Here is a 19,106-nt window from a genome sequence, read left to right on the forward strand (position 1 = left end):
GGGAGCAGTCTGCCCTGGGTTTCAGAGTGGCTGTGGCAGGCAGGGAGCAGTCTGCCCTGGGTTTCAGAGTGGCTGTGGCAGGCAGGGAGCAGTCTGCCCTGGGTTTCAGAGTGGCTGTGGCAGGCAGGGAGCAGTCTGCCCTGGGTTTCAGAGTGGCTGTGGCAGGGAGTCTGCCCTGGATTTTCTGATTTGTTTTCAGAGTTGGAGAACTCTATGCTAATGTCTTCCCTTCTACAGCTCCTTCTTCCTGTTACTTCCTCCTCTTGGAAAATCAAGAATAGAAAAACAACGTGCACACACAGTGGTCTGACACTCAGCAGCACCCCCCCCCCCCCCGGTTTCCTCCTGATGTAGCTTTCATTCCAATCTGACTAAATACAGTAGTCAAGGAAACAGGTAGAAGGCAGCCAATGAAGATAAACAATGAGAGGAGCAGAGAAGTACAGCAGAGACTGAGGAAGTTGAGTTGGCATGCCATGTTTTGCTTACAGAGGATAGGGTGAGACAGACTAGCAGTAAGGCCATTAGCAATTACCTTGGAAATGGTTATCGCCTTCTTGAAGTCCCTTCCTCCGTATATTCTAAACCCCCATGGAGACGGACCAATCAGGTTCACTGTCAGCGACATCACGTGACCAGAGGTTGCCACCTACTGCCTGTTCAAACCCGAGAGAGAGAGGAGACGTGAGAACTGCTGTCACCTGACTTCCACTTAACATAACATTGTGTAACCACATCTAAAAGGAATGGAAGGAATTCGAAACCCAAAAAGGCACATGACTGACATTGTTGAAGTTCCTGCAAACCAGCAGTTTCAATAAATCCTTAAAATATCCTTATGAATTTTTTAATTTTTTATTTATAACATAGCAAAATGTGGTATGATACCACAGGATACAAATCAAGTCAAACATTTGTTCAGCAGATCCACAGACACCGAATTTATTCTCTCACCATGGACTTATTTCCATCTTATTTTAAAAGGGATCATAGCACAGGATGCTGCCCTTTCCCTTAGGAAGTGTGTGTTTTACAGTATGTCAATGCATCCAATGGGTACAGATTACAATTGGCCCCTATAACGCCATGCCTTTCTCATGCACAACATTACTGTAGTGTTTATCATTTGCACATGTGTTCATGTTGAGATAGTGACAGCTCCCTCTCCTATGTAATTCATGCTGTGTTGAGAAACAGCAGGGGTTCAAACTTTAGAACCCAGGGCCTACATTAATATAAAACTATGCTACATTTTATCTCTGGGACCCTCAGGATGACAAATCAGAGCAATATTATAGAATATAAGTACATTGAATATAAGTGAATGTATCAAACCAGTTGCCATAAGTTTGTTGTTATGCACTCAAACAATAGAATGGTATTTTTTCACCGTAATAGCTACTGTAAATTGGACAGTGCAGTTAGATCAACAAGAATTTAAACTTTCTGCCCATAAGACATGTCTATATCCTGGGAAAGTTTGTTACTTAGCCCCGTCTGGGAATATGCTTTGAACGGTCATCCAACTTGGAATTCCAAGTTGGGAACTCGGGCCTCTTTCTACAGCTTCGACCTGAAGATCACTGACGTCTTGATTCGACAAAGTTTTTTTTCCAGGTTCCAAGTTGACTTGAAAGCACCATGAATCCAGAGAACGCCAGACTTTGATGACAAAATGTGCCCTCAAGAAGGACCGCCGTGCCACCTTCCTGTTCAATTGAGCACAGTACAACAAGGCGAGTCCAAAAATGTCTTGAATGCTGCTGCATAAATTATGTATTATGCCAGGGAGATCTGTATACTGCAAATAAGAAAGTAACACTAAGTGTATGTTGTGTCGTAAGCTGTTAGTAGTCCATGTGCTTCACCCTAATAAATGTGTCCCCCCCTCATAACATGGCCTACTGTTTGACTTGGTGGTGCACATGTAGCCTATAGCCTGTTTTAGAGAAATGTAATCATTGAATATTCTAAGAGCATTCATTGTCTGCTTATATGCCCCCTTTATTTATCCTACGGTTCGAACTTGGTGTACAGGGAGAGTACTGTAAGAATGACCCATGTTCTGAATTCGGTCGCTGTACATTTTAAAAATAACAAATAGTTATATTGACTACGTCCGTCGTAAAAGGCAGTAAATGAGGCTGAATGAACTGTTTCACTCCCAGACAAGACTCCACTGACAGCCAGGTGTAACGGTTTTAAGGATTCATTCCATGGTGCTGAAAAGAAAGCTCTGCTGCTGGGACAGCTTTATGTAGGCCCTAACAGTTTGTGGGCACCGTTTGTCACCATTATAGTGCAATTCATGCATTGTTGTGTAGTGCCTTTGCTGGCATGCAGCAACATTTTTTGGGGGAGCTTGCCACACCAAGATTTAAAATGCCAAAAATCACCAGTGGAGGGCTCAATGAATTCAACTTCACTTAACTGACAGCAACCTAAATTGCATAACATCGAGTTAAATATAGAAAAGCATGCTCAGTCTTGCAAATACTTGTCTTGTGTAATTAGGAAGTTATTGTGTTCAAGTCCCTGTTGAAATCTGTTCTGTATACAGCCACAGAGAGTTGGAGTGGACTTGTGACTAAACAGGTTTGACCCAGAAACAAAATGCTGACAAATCCTACATCAAAAGGCTGACATTTCCCAATTCTGGATTCGGAAGTCGTTATGCAACTATATAGCATTACTGTGTATGTAGGAATTTGAAATGAAACATACTTGGACATATCAGTATCTGAACCTTGGCACACCACGTGGCAACCTTCCTAATCTTATGTCTAGCAGGACAATGAACAACGCACATGGATGTCGTCCCTGGTCATAAATATTCCTGTAAATATGATCTGTCTAATTCCATATACCATAGTGCTACAATTGAGGTGGTCATCTATCTTTAGGAGCCAAGGCTGGTTCCACAGCCACCCAGGCAGAAGCATAGCAGACAGTGAACCCAGTCAGGATCTGGGACATCGCTCCCTCCTTAAACTGGCCTGTTTCAGCCATCTACAGCTGTGTACATTCCACAAGGTTTTGGGACAAGCAGCACTAACCAACCCAGTCATTAGCACAGTCAGGCAGTTAGTGGGGTTACCAGGCTCGCCATCATTTACAGCCTTAATTGCTGTGGCCATGAGAAACAGCCGAGGCCCCTGCTGTTGTTCCTGCTGTAATCCCTGGGGACAGACACTAAGGTTCCCAGCCTCTGGGCTGTTCAATTAGTCCGACGGACCAGGATCAGCAGCTCTCCACTGGAGCCATTATCAACAAGGCACAGCGCTAATTCAGTGTTAATGGAACGACTTCTCTGTAAAACTGCTTGCTATTGGCAGAGTAAGGGTCATAACTGTTAGCTATTGGTATAGTCTGTCAGATCAGTTGAGGTGAACGTGAGCTATTGACCTGAAATTCAGTTGTTGGTAAACAGATCATTACAGTAATATAGTCACACTTCAGGTGTTAACCCCATCACTCCAGAGACCCAAGTATATCTTTTTGTAATAATAAAAAAATAAAATAAAAAAAAAATATTCGGCTTTTCATTTATCTGCATGTCCAGCCCTTATATTTAGCCACACAATGAAGTGTTTACCATTTAAATGTTTAGGACAACCAGGGCTACAAGTCGAAAATAAAATGCTATAAAAACAGCTGCATTCAAGAGTTTTATTGACAAATGTCAAAACAAATAAGGGCCGCCAAAGCAAAAACCTGATAAAAAGGAATTTATAGGAATGCAGTAAGTACAGATATTGTTTGCTGAATGGGAAATGAATATCCAACTAGTCAGTGACAACTGTGTGGAGTTTTGAGTTTGTGACAGCAACTATAAGCTTATAACAGTTTTAGACACTGGGTCTCAGCTTTCCATAAGTAGCTTTTAATAGTTTGTAGCGCAAAATCATTCAGACTCTACAATAGGGTTGGGCGGTATTCAGACTTTCATATCTTCATACTGTCCTTTCATTCCGAGAGTTATGGCATTACCGGCTTAGTACACACGGGGGTGCCAAAAATACAAAAAAGAAACGTTGGCAGTCTTACCAGAATGTTAACAAAATTAGCACATTTCTGGAGGCTTCAAGCTAAATATGCAAATGAGCACAAAATGAAAATAAACAAAATTGCAAAGACAGACAATCCAGCACAAAGTTATACATCTATAGGTAGGAGCTACTGAATGTGATTTTTGGCGAGGTTGGTCATTTACAAGCGAATGTAAACGAGAGACATTGTGCAAATTTACAAAACAGACATGACTGAAGGAAGAACAGTACTGGCTCTGGAGCAGCACGTGTAGATGCGGTGTCTGTTGCATCTGACGTCGCTAGGGAAACGGGCATCACTACTCTGAAAAGATAGGGGAGAAGCAGACAGGGACCAATCCAGAGGAGAAAAAATAATAATAAAAAATAAAAATAAAAAAGGGAAATCAAAAGTTCGCAGTGGCAGCTGTACAGATAACTCATCCAAAGGGCTTTGACTTCTCAAACACGGCAAAAAGTGAACAATATTATGCCTCTTCACCTAATTAAATTCAGGTGTCTCGTTAATGCAGAATAATTTGTTTTTCATTAAGGAAAAAAATAAATGCATAAGCAATATCTTGCTGCGTTTTTTTTTTAAACGCAGCTCTAAAATGCTTCTTAATGTAATTTCTGTTCCGCATCAGTGCCTCTGATGCACTTCACTCAGATGAGAATTCAAGAACGGGCATTCTATCAGCAGACGGTAGTGATCAGTGTTGCTACTTTTCTCGGTGTAGCCAGCCTACTTTTCTCCAGTAAAATGCAAGATTAACTTTAAGCAAAACATTAGGAAATGTAGCTGGCTACATTCTTTCCATCATAAAAGCTTCCCGAGACAGTTTCTGCAGAAATTCTTCAGTTGTGCAAACCCACAGTTTCATCAGCTGTCCGGGTGGCTGGTCTCAGACTATCCCGCAGGTTTAGAAGCTGGATGTGGAGGTCCTAAGCTGGCGTGGTTTCACGTGGACTGTGATGGGAGGCCGGTTGAACATACTGCCAAATTCTCTAAAACGAAGTTGGAGACAGCTTATGGTAGAGAAATTAACATTAAATTCTCTGGCAACAGCTCTGGCAGACATTCCTTCAGTCAGCACACCAATTGCACTCTCCCTCAACTTGAGACATCTATAGCATTGTGTTGTGTGGCATTTTAGAGTGGCCTTTTATTGTCCCCAGCACAAGGTGCACCTGTGTAATGATCATGCTGTTTAATACATTTCTTGATATGCCAAACCTGTCAGGAGGATGGGTTATCTTGGCAAAGGAGAAATAACTAACAGGGATGTAAAAAATAAAAATAAAATAAAAAAGTGTGCACAACATTTGAGAGAAATAAGCTTTGTGTGTGTATGGAACATTTTTGGGAGCTTATTTCTGCTCATGAAATATGGGACCTACACTTTACATGTTTATATTTTTGTTCAGCGTATATTATGAAGCTTACTGCAGGCCCCCAGAACAGTTGAACCAGTCAGTTTGTAAATAGCACAACAGGAGAAAGCAGGAGCAGGTGAGTCCAGCTGTGTATTGACAGGGGCACGTTTTATATTGAAAGTCAACTTTTTAATTGTAACTTCAATTGAATGATCAGTGAAGTACAACTATAGTTTCCATCACAGAAAATACATTACTGCAACACATTCGGCAGAAAATAACTTAATTGTCATCAGATGACAACAGAAGTACAACGTTACTTGGCTGGGAGCCACACAAGTAAAGGAGCTTACAATGAAAAACAAAGGTAATTTTTTGAAAAAAATGATGCATTGCCATCAAATTTCTAAATGCAGTTTGCTGATGTCAACATTGTGAACAGAGTGCACCATGGTGGTGGTGGGGTTATAGTATGGGCAGGCATAAGCGACAGACAATGAACATAATTGCATTTTGAATGAACAGAGAGAAATATCGTGCCATCACCTCATGTTTCAGCATGTCGCAAGGATTTGTACACAATTCCTGGATGCTGAAAATGTCCCAGTTCTTCCATACTCACCAGACATGTCACCCATTGAGCATGTTTAGGATGCTCTGGATTGACGTGTACGACTGTGTTCCAGTTCCCACCAATATCCAGAAACTTCGCACAGTCATTGAAGAGGAGTGGGACAACATTCCACAATCAACAGCCTGATCAACTCTATGCGAAAGAGATTTGTCGCGCTGCATGAGGCAAGTGGTGGTCACACCAGATAGTGACTGGTTTTCTGATCCATGCCCATACCTATTTTTTTTAAGGTATATATGACCAACAGATGCATATCTGTATTCCCAATCATGTTAAATCCATAGGGTTATTTCAAGTGACCGATTTCCTTATATGAACTCAGTAAAATCTGAAATTGTTGCATGTTATTTATATTTTGTTAAGTAAAAATAAATGTGACAGATTAAACCATACTGTGGCTATTTCCAAATATCCTAGTATACCGCCCAAGCCTACTCTACAGGCGTTTTTGTAAATAGACCTGACCCCGGGCCCCTTTGGGATCTGCCCAAGTATCATAAACACCACTCTAGCTCAGCCCCTGTTAAATCACACAAACTAATATTGAAGGAAAAGACAAATCCAAATGGTACAACCCAGAAGTCTAGCTCTAAAACAATGTTTAAAAGGGGTTAGTAGTCCAAATCACACCAGCTTTGCGGTTGGTAAAAAAAAAAAAGGTGGATTATTTTATTCTGGTGACATCTCCCTGCAATGGCGGTGCAATAAAAAGCACCCACACTACGGGGAGGAATTAAAGTAACGAAGTAATACATATGGCTCACATGTCTTCACTCATCAGGTAACCAGAAGTTCATTATTAATTGGCCACAGAGTGTTGGTCCAGTAACAAAGGTTGCTGGTTCGAATCCCTGAGCAGACTAGGTGAAAAATCTGTCAATGTGTCCTTGAGCAAGGCACCCTAATTGCTCCTGTAAGTCACTCTGGATAAGAGTGTCTGCTAAATGACTAAAGTGTACTTACAGTAGGAAATATAAACTGGTAGGTCCAGTGATCAAATACCTCACTTCCGCTGTGCTACACCTGCCTACCAAATACCAGGGACATTTTATCTGCACTTTATATGCAGTATCATCCAGAGTTTCAGTTGTGAAATTTGGTGTCAAAGGTGAATGAAGCAATAATGAGTTTGATAAAGGCTGTGGAAATCAACTGCACAGACAGACGTGAAGGCTGCATTCAGTTTCAAGTGGGGAATGATCCATCTGAGGAGAGTTAAAACTGTCATACTCAAATGAAAAAGCCCCCAGGCACTTGTCATGTTTTTGAGTGAGCAGCCCATCAGGGTAAAGGTACGAGACACACACACAGGACAGAGCAGAACAGCTCAAGTATTCTGGTGTTGGACTCCAGACTGTTCCTCACTGCTCAAACACGCACTGCATGGTGCCAGCGGTGTTCAACAGACAGGCAGATTAAAATCAATTAGCTTTAGCCACTGGTAAGCCTGGGTTACCGACTGTACACTCAGCGACTAGCCTCTTCTATACACAACATGGAAACGCTTCCTAGTACACAACATAACACAGGGGCAGGAGAGGGTCACTGCTGTCAACTTGGTAGAGTGAGATACAGGAGTGTCCACTGGTGGCACTGAGTCTGGGGCTTGGGAGGGAGTAACCTGGAGACCAATTCACCACCACAAGTGCCATACCTTTGACACAATGAAACTTGTCTAAAGTAATCCCTCCCTGTGAATTCTTCTTTGTTTACCGTCACTTCAAAACTACGTAATTGTGAAAGTGGGTGTGGGTCCTGCTAAAACAGGTCTGTGATATCATCTACAATTTAGCAGAAGTAAGTATAGCAAGATAATGCTAACACACCTTTGGGTGAGTCTGGTTTCATGTGCACGTCACTAAACCACAATTATGGCAGGGTTTCTCTATTCTGATTGATGTGCTTTAAAGATGAGTCTTGTTGGCTAGCACAGAGAAGATGCCAGGCCTGGATATGAACATGTCTGTTTATGCACCATGCTCAGCTCACACTCCTCACCTTTCCCCCTGGTTTCTACAGAACCAGGTTTTACACAGGCCTTTTTCCTGGAAGTCAGTGACAAAATTGATTGGAGCAGAACTTTTTTGTGCTAATGCAGAGGGAATGGCATGATTCAATCTGCAGATGTACTTCATCTCAACTTGCTTCTGGCTGAACTTTAATGCAGAGAAACACACAGATCCATTGCTGTGGTTGAAGCAGAATGGTCTGGGTATGATTCACACATGGAAATCTCTCGCTTGTGGCAATTTACCTCTGAACTTTCCATAGCCTTTGTGAGTGTTCTTGTCTTGCTGATGTCCTGTAATGTTTTCAAGCACACTCCCTTTCGTGAGGAGGACTGTGGCTGATGGACACCCGTCCTGCCGCCTGCCCTGACACACACCCATTGAATAGAGAGAGGAATGCCATGGAAAGCCTCTCCCTGTGTTAAATGTGGAATTACATTCTCAACATTCTAACACTAATCACACGCAGTGACTTCATCAAGTAAAATTGCCATCACTAAGGTGATGAGGACATATCAAACAATAACAGAATAGATAAGAAAAGAATGGGGTGTTTCTGAAGGGAGATGAGTGACTAAGATCTTCCTAGGTTGTGTGAGACCTATATTACCATCTAATACTGAGCTGCAGGTTACTCCCTCTTAATTAAAAAGGAAAACTTGACAGTGTTCATATTTAGCCTAACTTATCTCCAATACATCTCTGGAATTTCAATGTCATTATGAATTTAACCTTTTACGCAAGGGACATAATTATTTTATCAAGGTTCTTTATATACTATCCTAAAAACCACCATGCCACATAGCTAGCAGCTAATGTTACTACTGTACTTGGTACAGTAGCCATGGTTGTGTCAGTTGTGTGGCTTCAGAGTGCACTGGCTCCACTTCTCACTCCTTCCCAGCAGCATCATCTGAGGATCATGTTACTGGTGTCATCACTATACAGATTGCTGTAGGGAGTCAGACCCCCTCACCACATCCCCTACACAGACCATATTAACTACTGCTGTACACACCTTTTCTATTTTTATACTGTCCATACACAGTGCACACAGTAATTATTGGGACAGCATTTTTTCTTATTTTGGCTCTGTACTCCAGCGCTTTGAAGTTATACAGTGACTAAGGAGTCAAAGTGCCGACTGGTAGCCTTCATTTGAGAATATTGTCATCCAAATCAGGTGAACCGTTTAGAAACTAAAGCAGTTTTTGTAAATAGTCCCCCCCATTTTGAAAGGGACCAAATGTATTGGGACACATTTAATTATTTGTAGTCATTAAAAAGTAGTCAACAATTTTGTATTTGGTCCCATATTACTAGCACGCAATGATTACATCTGGCTTGTGACTCTACAAACTTTTTGGATGCATTTGGTTTGTTTGCATTTCAGATTATTTTGTGGCCAAATATATTTATGAATGGTAAAATAGAATATGTTTTAAAACACTTACGTTAATGTGGATGCTACCATGATTACGGATAGTCCTGAATGAATTGTGAATAAATTAATTGTGAATTATGATTGAGGAAGTTCGGACAAATATCACCCCCAAAAATAAAATAAAAAATTAAATGCTAACACCTCCAGTTATTGTAATGGTGAGAGGTTAGCATGTCACCATTTCATGTAATCATGGTATCTATCGAACATCTCATTCCAGAATCATGGGCATTAATAGGGAGTTGGTTCCCCCTTTGCTGTTATAACAGTCTCTAGTCTTCTGGGAAGGCTTTCCATTAGATGTTGGAACATTGCTGGGGGGGGGGGGGGGGGACTTGCTTCCATTCAGCCACAAGAGCATTAATGAGGTCGGGCGATCAGGCCTGGCTCACAGTCGGCGTTCCAATTCAGCCCAAAGGTGTTCGATGGGTTCGAGGTCAGGGCTATGTGCAGGCCAGTGAAGTTTTTCCACACCGATCTCGATAACCCATTTCTGTATGGACCTCACTTTATGCATGGGGGCATTGTCATGCTGAAACAGGAAAGGGCCTTCCCCAAACTGTTGCCACAAATATGGAAGCACAGAATTGTCTACAACGCCATTGTATGCTGTAGCATTAAGATTTCCCTTCACTGGAACTAAGGGGCATAGCCCGAACCATGAGAGCCCCAGACCATTATTCCACCTCCACCAAACTTTACAGTTAGCACTATTTATTCAAACAGGTAACGTTCTCCTGACTGCCAGATGGTGAAGCATGATTCATCACTCCAGAGAATGCTTTTCCACTGCTCCAGAGTCCAATGGTGGCAAGCTTTACACCCCTCCAGCTGACGCTTGGCATTGCGCATGGTGATCTTAGGCTTGCATGCGGCTGCTCAGCCATGGAAACCCATTTCATGAAGCTCCTGATGAACAGTTATTGTGCTGATGTTGCTTCCAGAGGCAGTTTGGAAATCGGTAGGTAGGACAGATCGTTTTTTTTACGCGCTACGTGCTTCTGTTCTGTGTGCTTGTGTGGCCTACCACTTCGCGGCTGAGCCGTTGTTGCTCCAAGACATTTCACAATAACAGCACTTATAGTTTGACCAGGGCAGCTCTAGTATGGCAGAAAATTGATAAACTGACTTGTTGGAAAGTTTACACCCTATGACAGCGCCACGTTGAGTCACTGAGCACTTCAGTACATGCCATTCTACTGCCAATGTTTGACTATGGAGATTGCATTGCTGTGTGCTTGATTTTATTACACCCGTCAGCAACGGATGTTATTGAAATAATTGAATCCATGGATTCAGCTTAGAAATGTCCTTGTTTTTGAAAGAGAAGCACAATTTTTGTCCATTAAAATAACATCAAAATGATCAGAAATACAGTGTAGACATTGTTAATTAATGTTGTAAATGACTACTGTAGCTGGAAAAGGCTTTATTTTATGGAATATCTACATAGGCATACAGAGGCCTATTATCAGCAACCATCACTCCTGTGTTCCAATGGCACGTTGTTAGGTAATCCAAGTTGATCATTTTAAAAGGCTAATTGATCATTAGAAAACCATTATGCAATTGTTAGCACAGTTGAAAACTATTGTTCTGATTAAAGAAGCAATAAAACTGGCCTTCTTTAGAAAAGTTGAGTATATGGAGCATAAGCATTTGTAGGTTCAATTACAGGCTCAAAATAGTCAGAAACAAAGAAATTTCTTCTGAAACTCGTCAGTCTATTCTTGTTCTGAGAAATGAAGGCTATTCCATGCGAGAAATTGCCAAGAAACTGAAGAGCTCGTACGAAGCTGTGTACTACTCCCTTCACAAAACAGCGTAAACTGTCTAACCAGAATAGAAAGAGGAGTGGGAGACCCCAGTGGACAACTGAGCAGGAGGATAAGTACATTAGTGTCTAGTTTGAGAAACAGATGCCTCACAAGTCCTCACCTGGCAGCTTCATTAAATAGTACCCGCAAAACACCAGTCTCAACGTCAACAGTGAAGAGGCGGCCAAGGCAGAGTGCAAAGTAAACACTGTACCTCAGACTGGCCAATAAAAATAATAGATTAAGATGGGCAAAAGAAGACAGACACTGGACAAAGGAACTCTGCCTATAAGGCCAGCATCTCAGAGTCGTCTAATGGGCCTCTGTACGCGTTTCCAGCTACAAAAGTCATTTATAACATTAACAATGTCTACACTGTATTTCTGATCAATTTGATGTTATTTTAAAAATTGACAAAATGAGCTTTTCTTTCAAAAAACAAGGACATTTATAAGGGACCCCAAACATTTGAACGGTAGTATGCATGTACAGTTGAAGTCAGAAGAATACATACACTTAGGTTGGAGTCATTAAAACTCGTTTTTCAACCACTCCACAAATTTCTTGTTAACAAACTATAGTTTTGGCAAGTCGGTTAGGACATCTACTTTGTGCATGACACAAGAAATGTTTCCAACAATTGTTAACAGACAGATTATTTCACTGTAATCACAACTCCAGTGGGTGAGAAGTTTACATACACTAAGTTGACTGTGCCTTTAAATAGCTTGGAAATTTTCAGAAAATGATGTCATGGCTTTAGAAACTTCTGATAGGCTAATTGACATCATTTGACTCAATTGGAGGTGTACCTGTGGATGCATTTCAAGGCCTACCTTCAAGCTCAGTGCCTCTTTGCTTGACATCATGGGAAAATCAAAAGAAAATCAGCCAAGACCTCAAATTGTGGACTACCACAAATCTGGTTCATCCTTAGGAGCAATTTCCAAATGCCTCAAGGTACCACGTTCATCTGTACAAACAATAGTACGCAAGTATAAACACCATGGGACCACGCAGCCGTCATACCGCTCAGGAAGGAGATGCGTTCTGTCTCCTAGAGATTAACGTATTGTGGTGCAAAAAGTGAAAAATAATCCCAGAACAGCAGCAAAAGACCTTGTGAAGATGCTGGAGGAGACAGGTACAAGAGTATCTATATCCACAGTAAAACGAGTCCTACATCGACATAACCTGAAAAGCCGCTCAGCAAGGAAGAAGCCACTGCTCCAAAACCGCCATAAAATAAACCAGACAACGGTTTGCAACTGCACATGGGGACAAAGACAGTACTTTTTGGAGAAATGTCCTCTGGGATGAAACAAAAATAGAACTGTTTGGCCATAATGACCATCGTTACATTTGGAGGAAAAATGGGGATACTTGCAAGCCAAAGAACACCATCCCAACCGTGAAGCACGGGGTGGCAGCATCATGTTGTGGAGGTGCTTTGCTGCATGAGGGACTGGTGCACTTCACAAAATAGATGGCATCATGAGGAGGAAAATTATGTGGATATTTTAAAGCAACATCTCAAGACATCAGTCAGGAAGTTAAAGCTTGGTTGCAAATGGGTCTTCCAAATGGACAATGACCCCAAGCGTACTTCCAAAGTAGTGGCAAAATGGCTTAAGGACAACAAAGTCAAGGTATTGGAGTGGCCATCACAAAGCCCTGACCTCAGCCTATAGAAAACTTGTGGGCAGAACTGAAAAAGGTGTGCGAGCAACGAGGCCTACAAACCTGACTCAGTTACACCAGCTCTGTCAGGAGGAATGGGCCAAAATTCACCCAACTTATTGTGGGAAGCTTGTGGAAGGCTACCCGAAACGTTTGACCCAAGTTAAACAATTTAAAGGCAATGCTACCAAATACTAATTGAGTGTATATTTAACTTCTGACCCACTGGGAATGTGATGAACGAAATAAAAGCTGAAATAAATAATTGTCTCTACTATTATTCTGACATTTCACATTCTTAAAATAAAGTGGTGATCCTAACTGACCTAAGACAGGGAATTTTTACTAGGATTAAATGTCAGGAATTGTGAAAAACTGAGTTATATATATATGCCATCCCAGACTGACAATGCTCATTCTGATATTGCTCATTTTCATATTTCTTATTGGTCTGTGTGTATTGTTAATGTGTTTCTAGGTATTACTGCACTGTTGGAGCTAGAAACATCAGCATTTCGCTGCACCTGCAATAACATCTGCAAATCTGTGTACGAGATTTGATTTTAAGACTTCTGAACCACTGAGGCAGTCACAGGAAAGTTTACCACTGCTTTGTCAAGTTGATCACATGCACGTCGTTTTAAATAGCCTGTTGCAACGACAAGTCTCTGCAGCTCATTCAAAGTCTAAAGCCATGTCAGGCAGTGGTTACACACACACAGCTCTTACAGAGAGGAGAAACAGACAAAGACATGGCAATTGATGTTTCAATTCAATAGAAATGTCTAAGTATTTAAAGGATGTCAACATGAGCCAGTCAGTCACCCAGTGACACTCGTCTGTTTCAGCTAAGACAGCAACTAAGAAAACCACAATGCTCGAAACAAGAGAACAAGCAACAGTGAAGCTTTCATCATATATACTCCACCTGAGTGTAACTTCCTCCACAACTGCAACTTCATGCATGTTGCTTCTTGTGATTCAGGAGAAAAGCTCTACACAATAGAGCCTATAGCAAACATCATTAGTGTTGTTCATATAAAGAAAAACAAGAGGAATGGCCAAATATATATACTGTTTCCACAACAGCTTAAATTAGATGGCTACTGTCCTACATTCTCCAAAAATGTAGGCTCCTACTTGTCCAAAATTACTGTGGTCTGTTTTGTCCCTGGACTGTTTGTCTGTGAACTGTTTGTGCTATGGCCCTGCACACTAAGAACAGCAGAACCATCAGGAAATAGACAATTGAAAACAAGAGGGGGGGAGTTGGGGGCAGCAAGCACATGAAAGGTTGCAGCGAACAAACACAATGGAGAGTTACAGGTACAGTGCAAACAGCAGGGAGGGGGAATGGGGCAGGGGGGGTTTGAGTGGGGCTTGGGTTGAGAGCAACAGTTTTGGGAAACACTTCCAGCTTTTTCCCACCCATTCAAAATGCCCAGTAATTAAATCTACCAGTGTTAGAGTGGTATTTTTTTGTTGTTGTAATTGTGGCAGACGGGAAGGGGGTTGTGAGTTCGCCTTAAAAATCAGTCCAGCAGAGAAAAAAAATTGCCAGTTTTCCAGCAAATTTCCTGCAACTACATTTTGCCATTACTATTTCTGTGTTCTTATGCTCAAACATAACAAAACCAATGGGGACTCCAATCGGGGCCCCTGGGCATATACCCTGCATGCCCTGTCTGTAATCCAGCCATGACAAAAATACTCCTAAATTCATCATTAGGGAATTTTCATATCTCCTTGACTGTCTAGATTTTATTTAGGTGATTTCTAGTTCTTAAAAAGATGACACACACTTTCTGTCTGGGTAAAGTAATTTAAGTTTACACTGAAGCGTTTTTCTATCCCAAAAATGTGTGTGTGGTGGGAGTATAAAGTATACAGTGGGAGTATAACTGGTAGGATATAAATCTTAACTCAATAGTAGATTGTGTGTTTTGCTATTTACACATTAGGAAAGCAATCAGATTGGTATCAGATATACCAAAGAATTGGCAAAATATCTAAATTAGGCCACCTGTGTAAACACAGCCAATGAAATCTAAAATGATGCTGGTGGCAACTATTCCTTCTTTTCAGTGACAGTTAAGAAATCTCGGTCAATCCAACGGGTGGAGGTCTGAGACAGGCACAGTCAAGCCTGTTGTGAGTTTGGGTATAAATCCAAGATACACAAAACATTGTTCTGGTTCAGATGGCTTGGGGCACTGTGGCTACATTAACACAGGCAGCCCAATTCTGATCTTTTCTCATCAATTGGTCTTTTGACCAATCAGATCATTAATTGGACAGATCAGAAATGGACTGCCTGTTAACGGAGCCTTAAATTAGCAATCAAGCGAATAATTACACAAACCAAGGTGTACAGACAATTTGACAGCATCAACAAGAACACTTGTATCTAACGTTTGTAGGTATAGGCCAGCATAAATTGCATATATTCAGATACATTATTTCTTATCGTTTGTCTAAATAAAGTGAATTGAGGCCTAATTGAATCAAACGATTGATCCCTAGCCTATAGCCTAGTGTGAATTGACCGGTAATGGGAGACATACAGAAAGTAGCCTATTACACTTACCTAAATCAATCCAGTTGGTCAATAAATCAGTGATAGTCGAATTGTGTCCGTACACCGGCAGATCCAACACCGGGGCTCTCCCGATGAATAATAGCCTATCACAAGTCAAAAACTCATAGACAGTACTAAAAGAGCGCAGGACCAGAAACACTCCACCCCTTGCGCGCAAGTCGCCTCCAAAAATACAGAAAAATTAGGTTTTCAATGTCCGTTCTATCTGCTCACAGGTATCGCAGCCTTCTCTGAGAGCAATTCGCGCTACTATGTTGTCAGTGTGATGAAAAACCTCTGGGTCTGAAAAGAAGACTTCTGAAATGGACTTCTATTGCTGGGTACTGGATACAGAAGTGATATGAAACCACCTGTGGTCACCCATATAATGGCTCGTAGTGCCACGTGCTGTTATGAAAATAAAGGCACGAGCACGCTGGGCGTGTCTGGGATACTGGAAGGGTGGGTGATAATTGAGATATTACATAGGGTAATGGCTAGAAGAGATCCAGCTTTTGTCAAATGAATGCCAAAAGGTGCATTTTTTTGCGTTTTAGCTAACCCTAACTAGTTTTCTAACCTTAACCCAATTCTCATAACCTGCTGCGTAAATTCTAATCTGCAACGAAAATTCAAATCTGACGTTAATTTGACAAAAACTTGATCATTCTTGCCTTGACCAGGCCATAGGGCCTTGCACATTTGTCTTAGTGCGCCATCTGCAGATAATACATAGCATTACAAAATTCAACTGCTCCATAGGGATCCCAAAATACAATAGGTCTAAATATGCCTACGCCGACACATGCCATCCAGCGAAGGGAGGTAGGTGATACTGTAGGTATGCATAGAATGCAAGATTTGCAATTGGTACGGGATTTATTGAATAGCCTAAAGGTGCAGAAAGTAGTGACAACTGCATTCATGTACTTACAAGAAAATACACGTCGGCTTAATGTCACTTCACACTTATTAACTTGTAGCTAAATGAATTGGCTTAAGTCAGCCCAAACTTGACATAAAGTACCATACCATCTGTTCCACTCCATCCAACCTGAAAATCTGAAACCAACTGAGCTTCTGTGTCAGGAAGCATGCACTATTAATATAGGCCTACTATCCCCATAACATCCCTCTTACATTACCATGTTGGCACAAAAAGACTCAATACATGGATGTGTGATTGAAAAAGGACAACAAGTACACTCTTTTCGGCTGTCCCCATAGGATAACCTTTTGAAGAACCCTTTTGGCTTCAGGTAGAAGCTTTTTGGGTTCCATGTAGAACTCTTTCCACAGAGGGACCAAAAATGGTTATCCTATGGGGACAGCCAAAGAACCCTTTTGGAATCCTTTTAGGCGTGTAGGAAAGCAAAACATGACAATAAACACTATTATGAGAATTGCAAACTTTTCTCAAAACTAACCTCCCCCTTGGCTGCAGGGACAATGGATAGCTCTTGCTGAGCAAGTGCATACAGGCAATCCCCTGGAGAACAAAGAATGTCCAAAGTGATTGGCCACTAGATAATTAAAGATGCGTTCCAGATCGAGGTTAGTTTGACTTTTAGCCATTAGTTCTGAAATTAGGACACACGAGCCAAAACGGGCCACCAAAAAATTGTGCACAATTGTGTATAATGTCATCGATTTTGTATGATATGCTACATCCTGCTTTTTTTGTGTGAGCAATTTGCATGACATGTTACGAATTCCAATTTGTACAATAAGTTCAGAATTTGTAAGTGCATTTGTACAATATGTTACTAATTTGTGTAAGTGCTTAAGGTCCCATTCTACTGACTCTTGAACGCTTTTCTTGAGCCGCCTACTGTAATGGTTAGTGAAATTACTTTCAGAGTGGTTGCAGATCCCACTTTTCTGGACCCCTCTTCCCAACAGCCAAAGGTCCCGAAGCTTCTGCTCATGTGCAGGATTCTCTACTTTAGTTTACAGGCTACTCTGACGATTGGTGCATAATTGAATAAAGTTAGATGAAAAATGAATCAATGTCTACAAGTTCCCATAATGATAGTAGGCCTATTCTACATAACAGAACTGAATATAATAGCATAGTATAACGTCACTGTATGAAGCAAAAAAAATATGATGAGATTTTAGGATGTTTGTGTGAATGGTCGCATTTTTCTGCCAAACCACCGATGCGACCCTTTACCAAGGACTGTGGGCTCTCCCTCTCCATGGCCGAAGTGAGTAAGACATTTAAACGTGTTAACCCTCGCAAGGCTGCAGGCCCAGATGGCATCCCTAGCCAAGTCCTCAGAGCATGCGCAGACCAGCTGGCTGGTATGTTTACGGACATATTCAGTCTCTCCCTATCCCAGTCTGCTGGCCAAAGTTGGCCACCATTGTTCCTGTACCCAAGAACGCAAAGGTAACTGAACTAAATTACTATCGCCCTGTAGCACTAAACATCTGTCATCATGAAGTGCTTTGAGAGACTAGTCAAGGATCATATCACCTCCACCTTACCTGTCACCCTAGACCCACTTCAATTTGCTTACTGCCCCAATAGGTCCACAAATGATGCAATCACCATCACACTGCACACTGCCCTATCCCATCTGGACAAGATGAAAACCTATGTAAGAATGCTGTTCATTGACTATAGCTCAGCATTCAACACCATAGTACCCTCCAAGCTCATCATTAAGCTTAAAGCCCTGGGTCTCAACCCCGCCCTGTGCAATTGGGTCCTGGACTTCTTGACGAGCCGCCCCCAGGTGGTGAAGGTAGGAAACAACATCTCCACTTCGCCGATGCTCATCACTGGGGCCCCACAAGGGTGTGTGCTCAGCCCCCTCCTGTACTCCCTGTTCACCCTTGACTGTGTGGCCATGCACGCCTCCAACTCAATCATCAAGTTTGCAGACGACAAAACAGTAGTAGGCTTGATTACCAACAACGACGAGACAGCCTACAGGGAGGAGGTGAGGGCTCTCGGAGTGTGGTGTCAGGAAAATAACCTCTCAATCAACAAAACAAAGGAGATGATTGTGGACTTCAGAAAACAGCAGAGGGAGCACCCCCCTATCCACATCGACAGGACAGCAGTGGAGAAGGGGGAAAGTTCTTCGGCGTACATATCACTGACAAACTGTCAGGTCCACCCACACAGACAGTGTGGTGAAGAAGGCGCAACAGTGCCTCTTCAACCTCAGGAGGCTGAAGAAATTTGGCTTGGCACCTAAAACCCTCACAAACTTTTACAGACACAGAATTGAGAGCATCCTGTTGGGCTGTATCACTGCCTGGTACTGCAACTGCACCACCCACAACCGCAGGGCTCTCCAGAGGGTGGTGCAGTCTGCACAACACATCACTGTGGGCAAACTACCTGCCCTCCAGGACACCTACAGCACCCGATGTCACAGGAAGGCCAGAAGATCATCAAGGACAACAACCACCCGAGCCACTGCCTGTTCACCCCGCTACCATCCAGAAGGCGAGGTCAATACAGGTGCATCAAAGCTGGGACCGAGAGACTGAAAAACAGCTTCTATCTCAAGGTATCAGAC

General features: G+C 42.1%; 1 protein-coding gene across 2 annotated transcripts in view; it reads right to left on the reverse strand.

The window, feature by feature from the left end:
- Positions 1–15,912, reverse strand: part of LOC106579838 (PDZ and LIM domain protein 2) — a 57,593-nt gene extending 41,681 nt beyond the window's left edge. For both annotated transcript variants that reach the window (XM_014160099.3, XM_014160100.3), the window contains exons 1-2: positions 15,577–15,912; positions 536–656 (exon numbers count right to left, since the gene is read on the reverse strand). In XM_014160099.3, coding sequence (XP_014015574.1) covers positions 536–628 — 93 coding nt within the window. In that variant the 5' untranslated portion in view covers positions 629–656; positions 15,577–15,912. The remainder of the gene's footprint in view (positions 1–535; positions 657–15,576) is intronic.
- Between the last annotated feature and the right edge of the window lie 3,194 nt (positions 15,913–19,106).

This window comes from Salmo salar, chromosome 20 (assembly GCF_965601325.2).
Source record: "Salmo salar chromosome 20, fSalSal1, whole genome shotgun sequence".
Taxonomy (NCBI): Eukaryota; Metazoa; Chordata; class Actinopteri; order Salmoniformes; family Salmonidae; genus Salmo; species Salmo salar.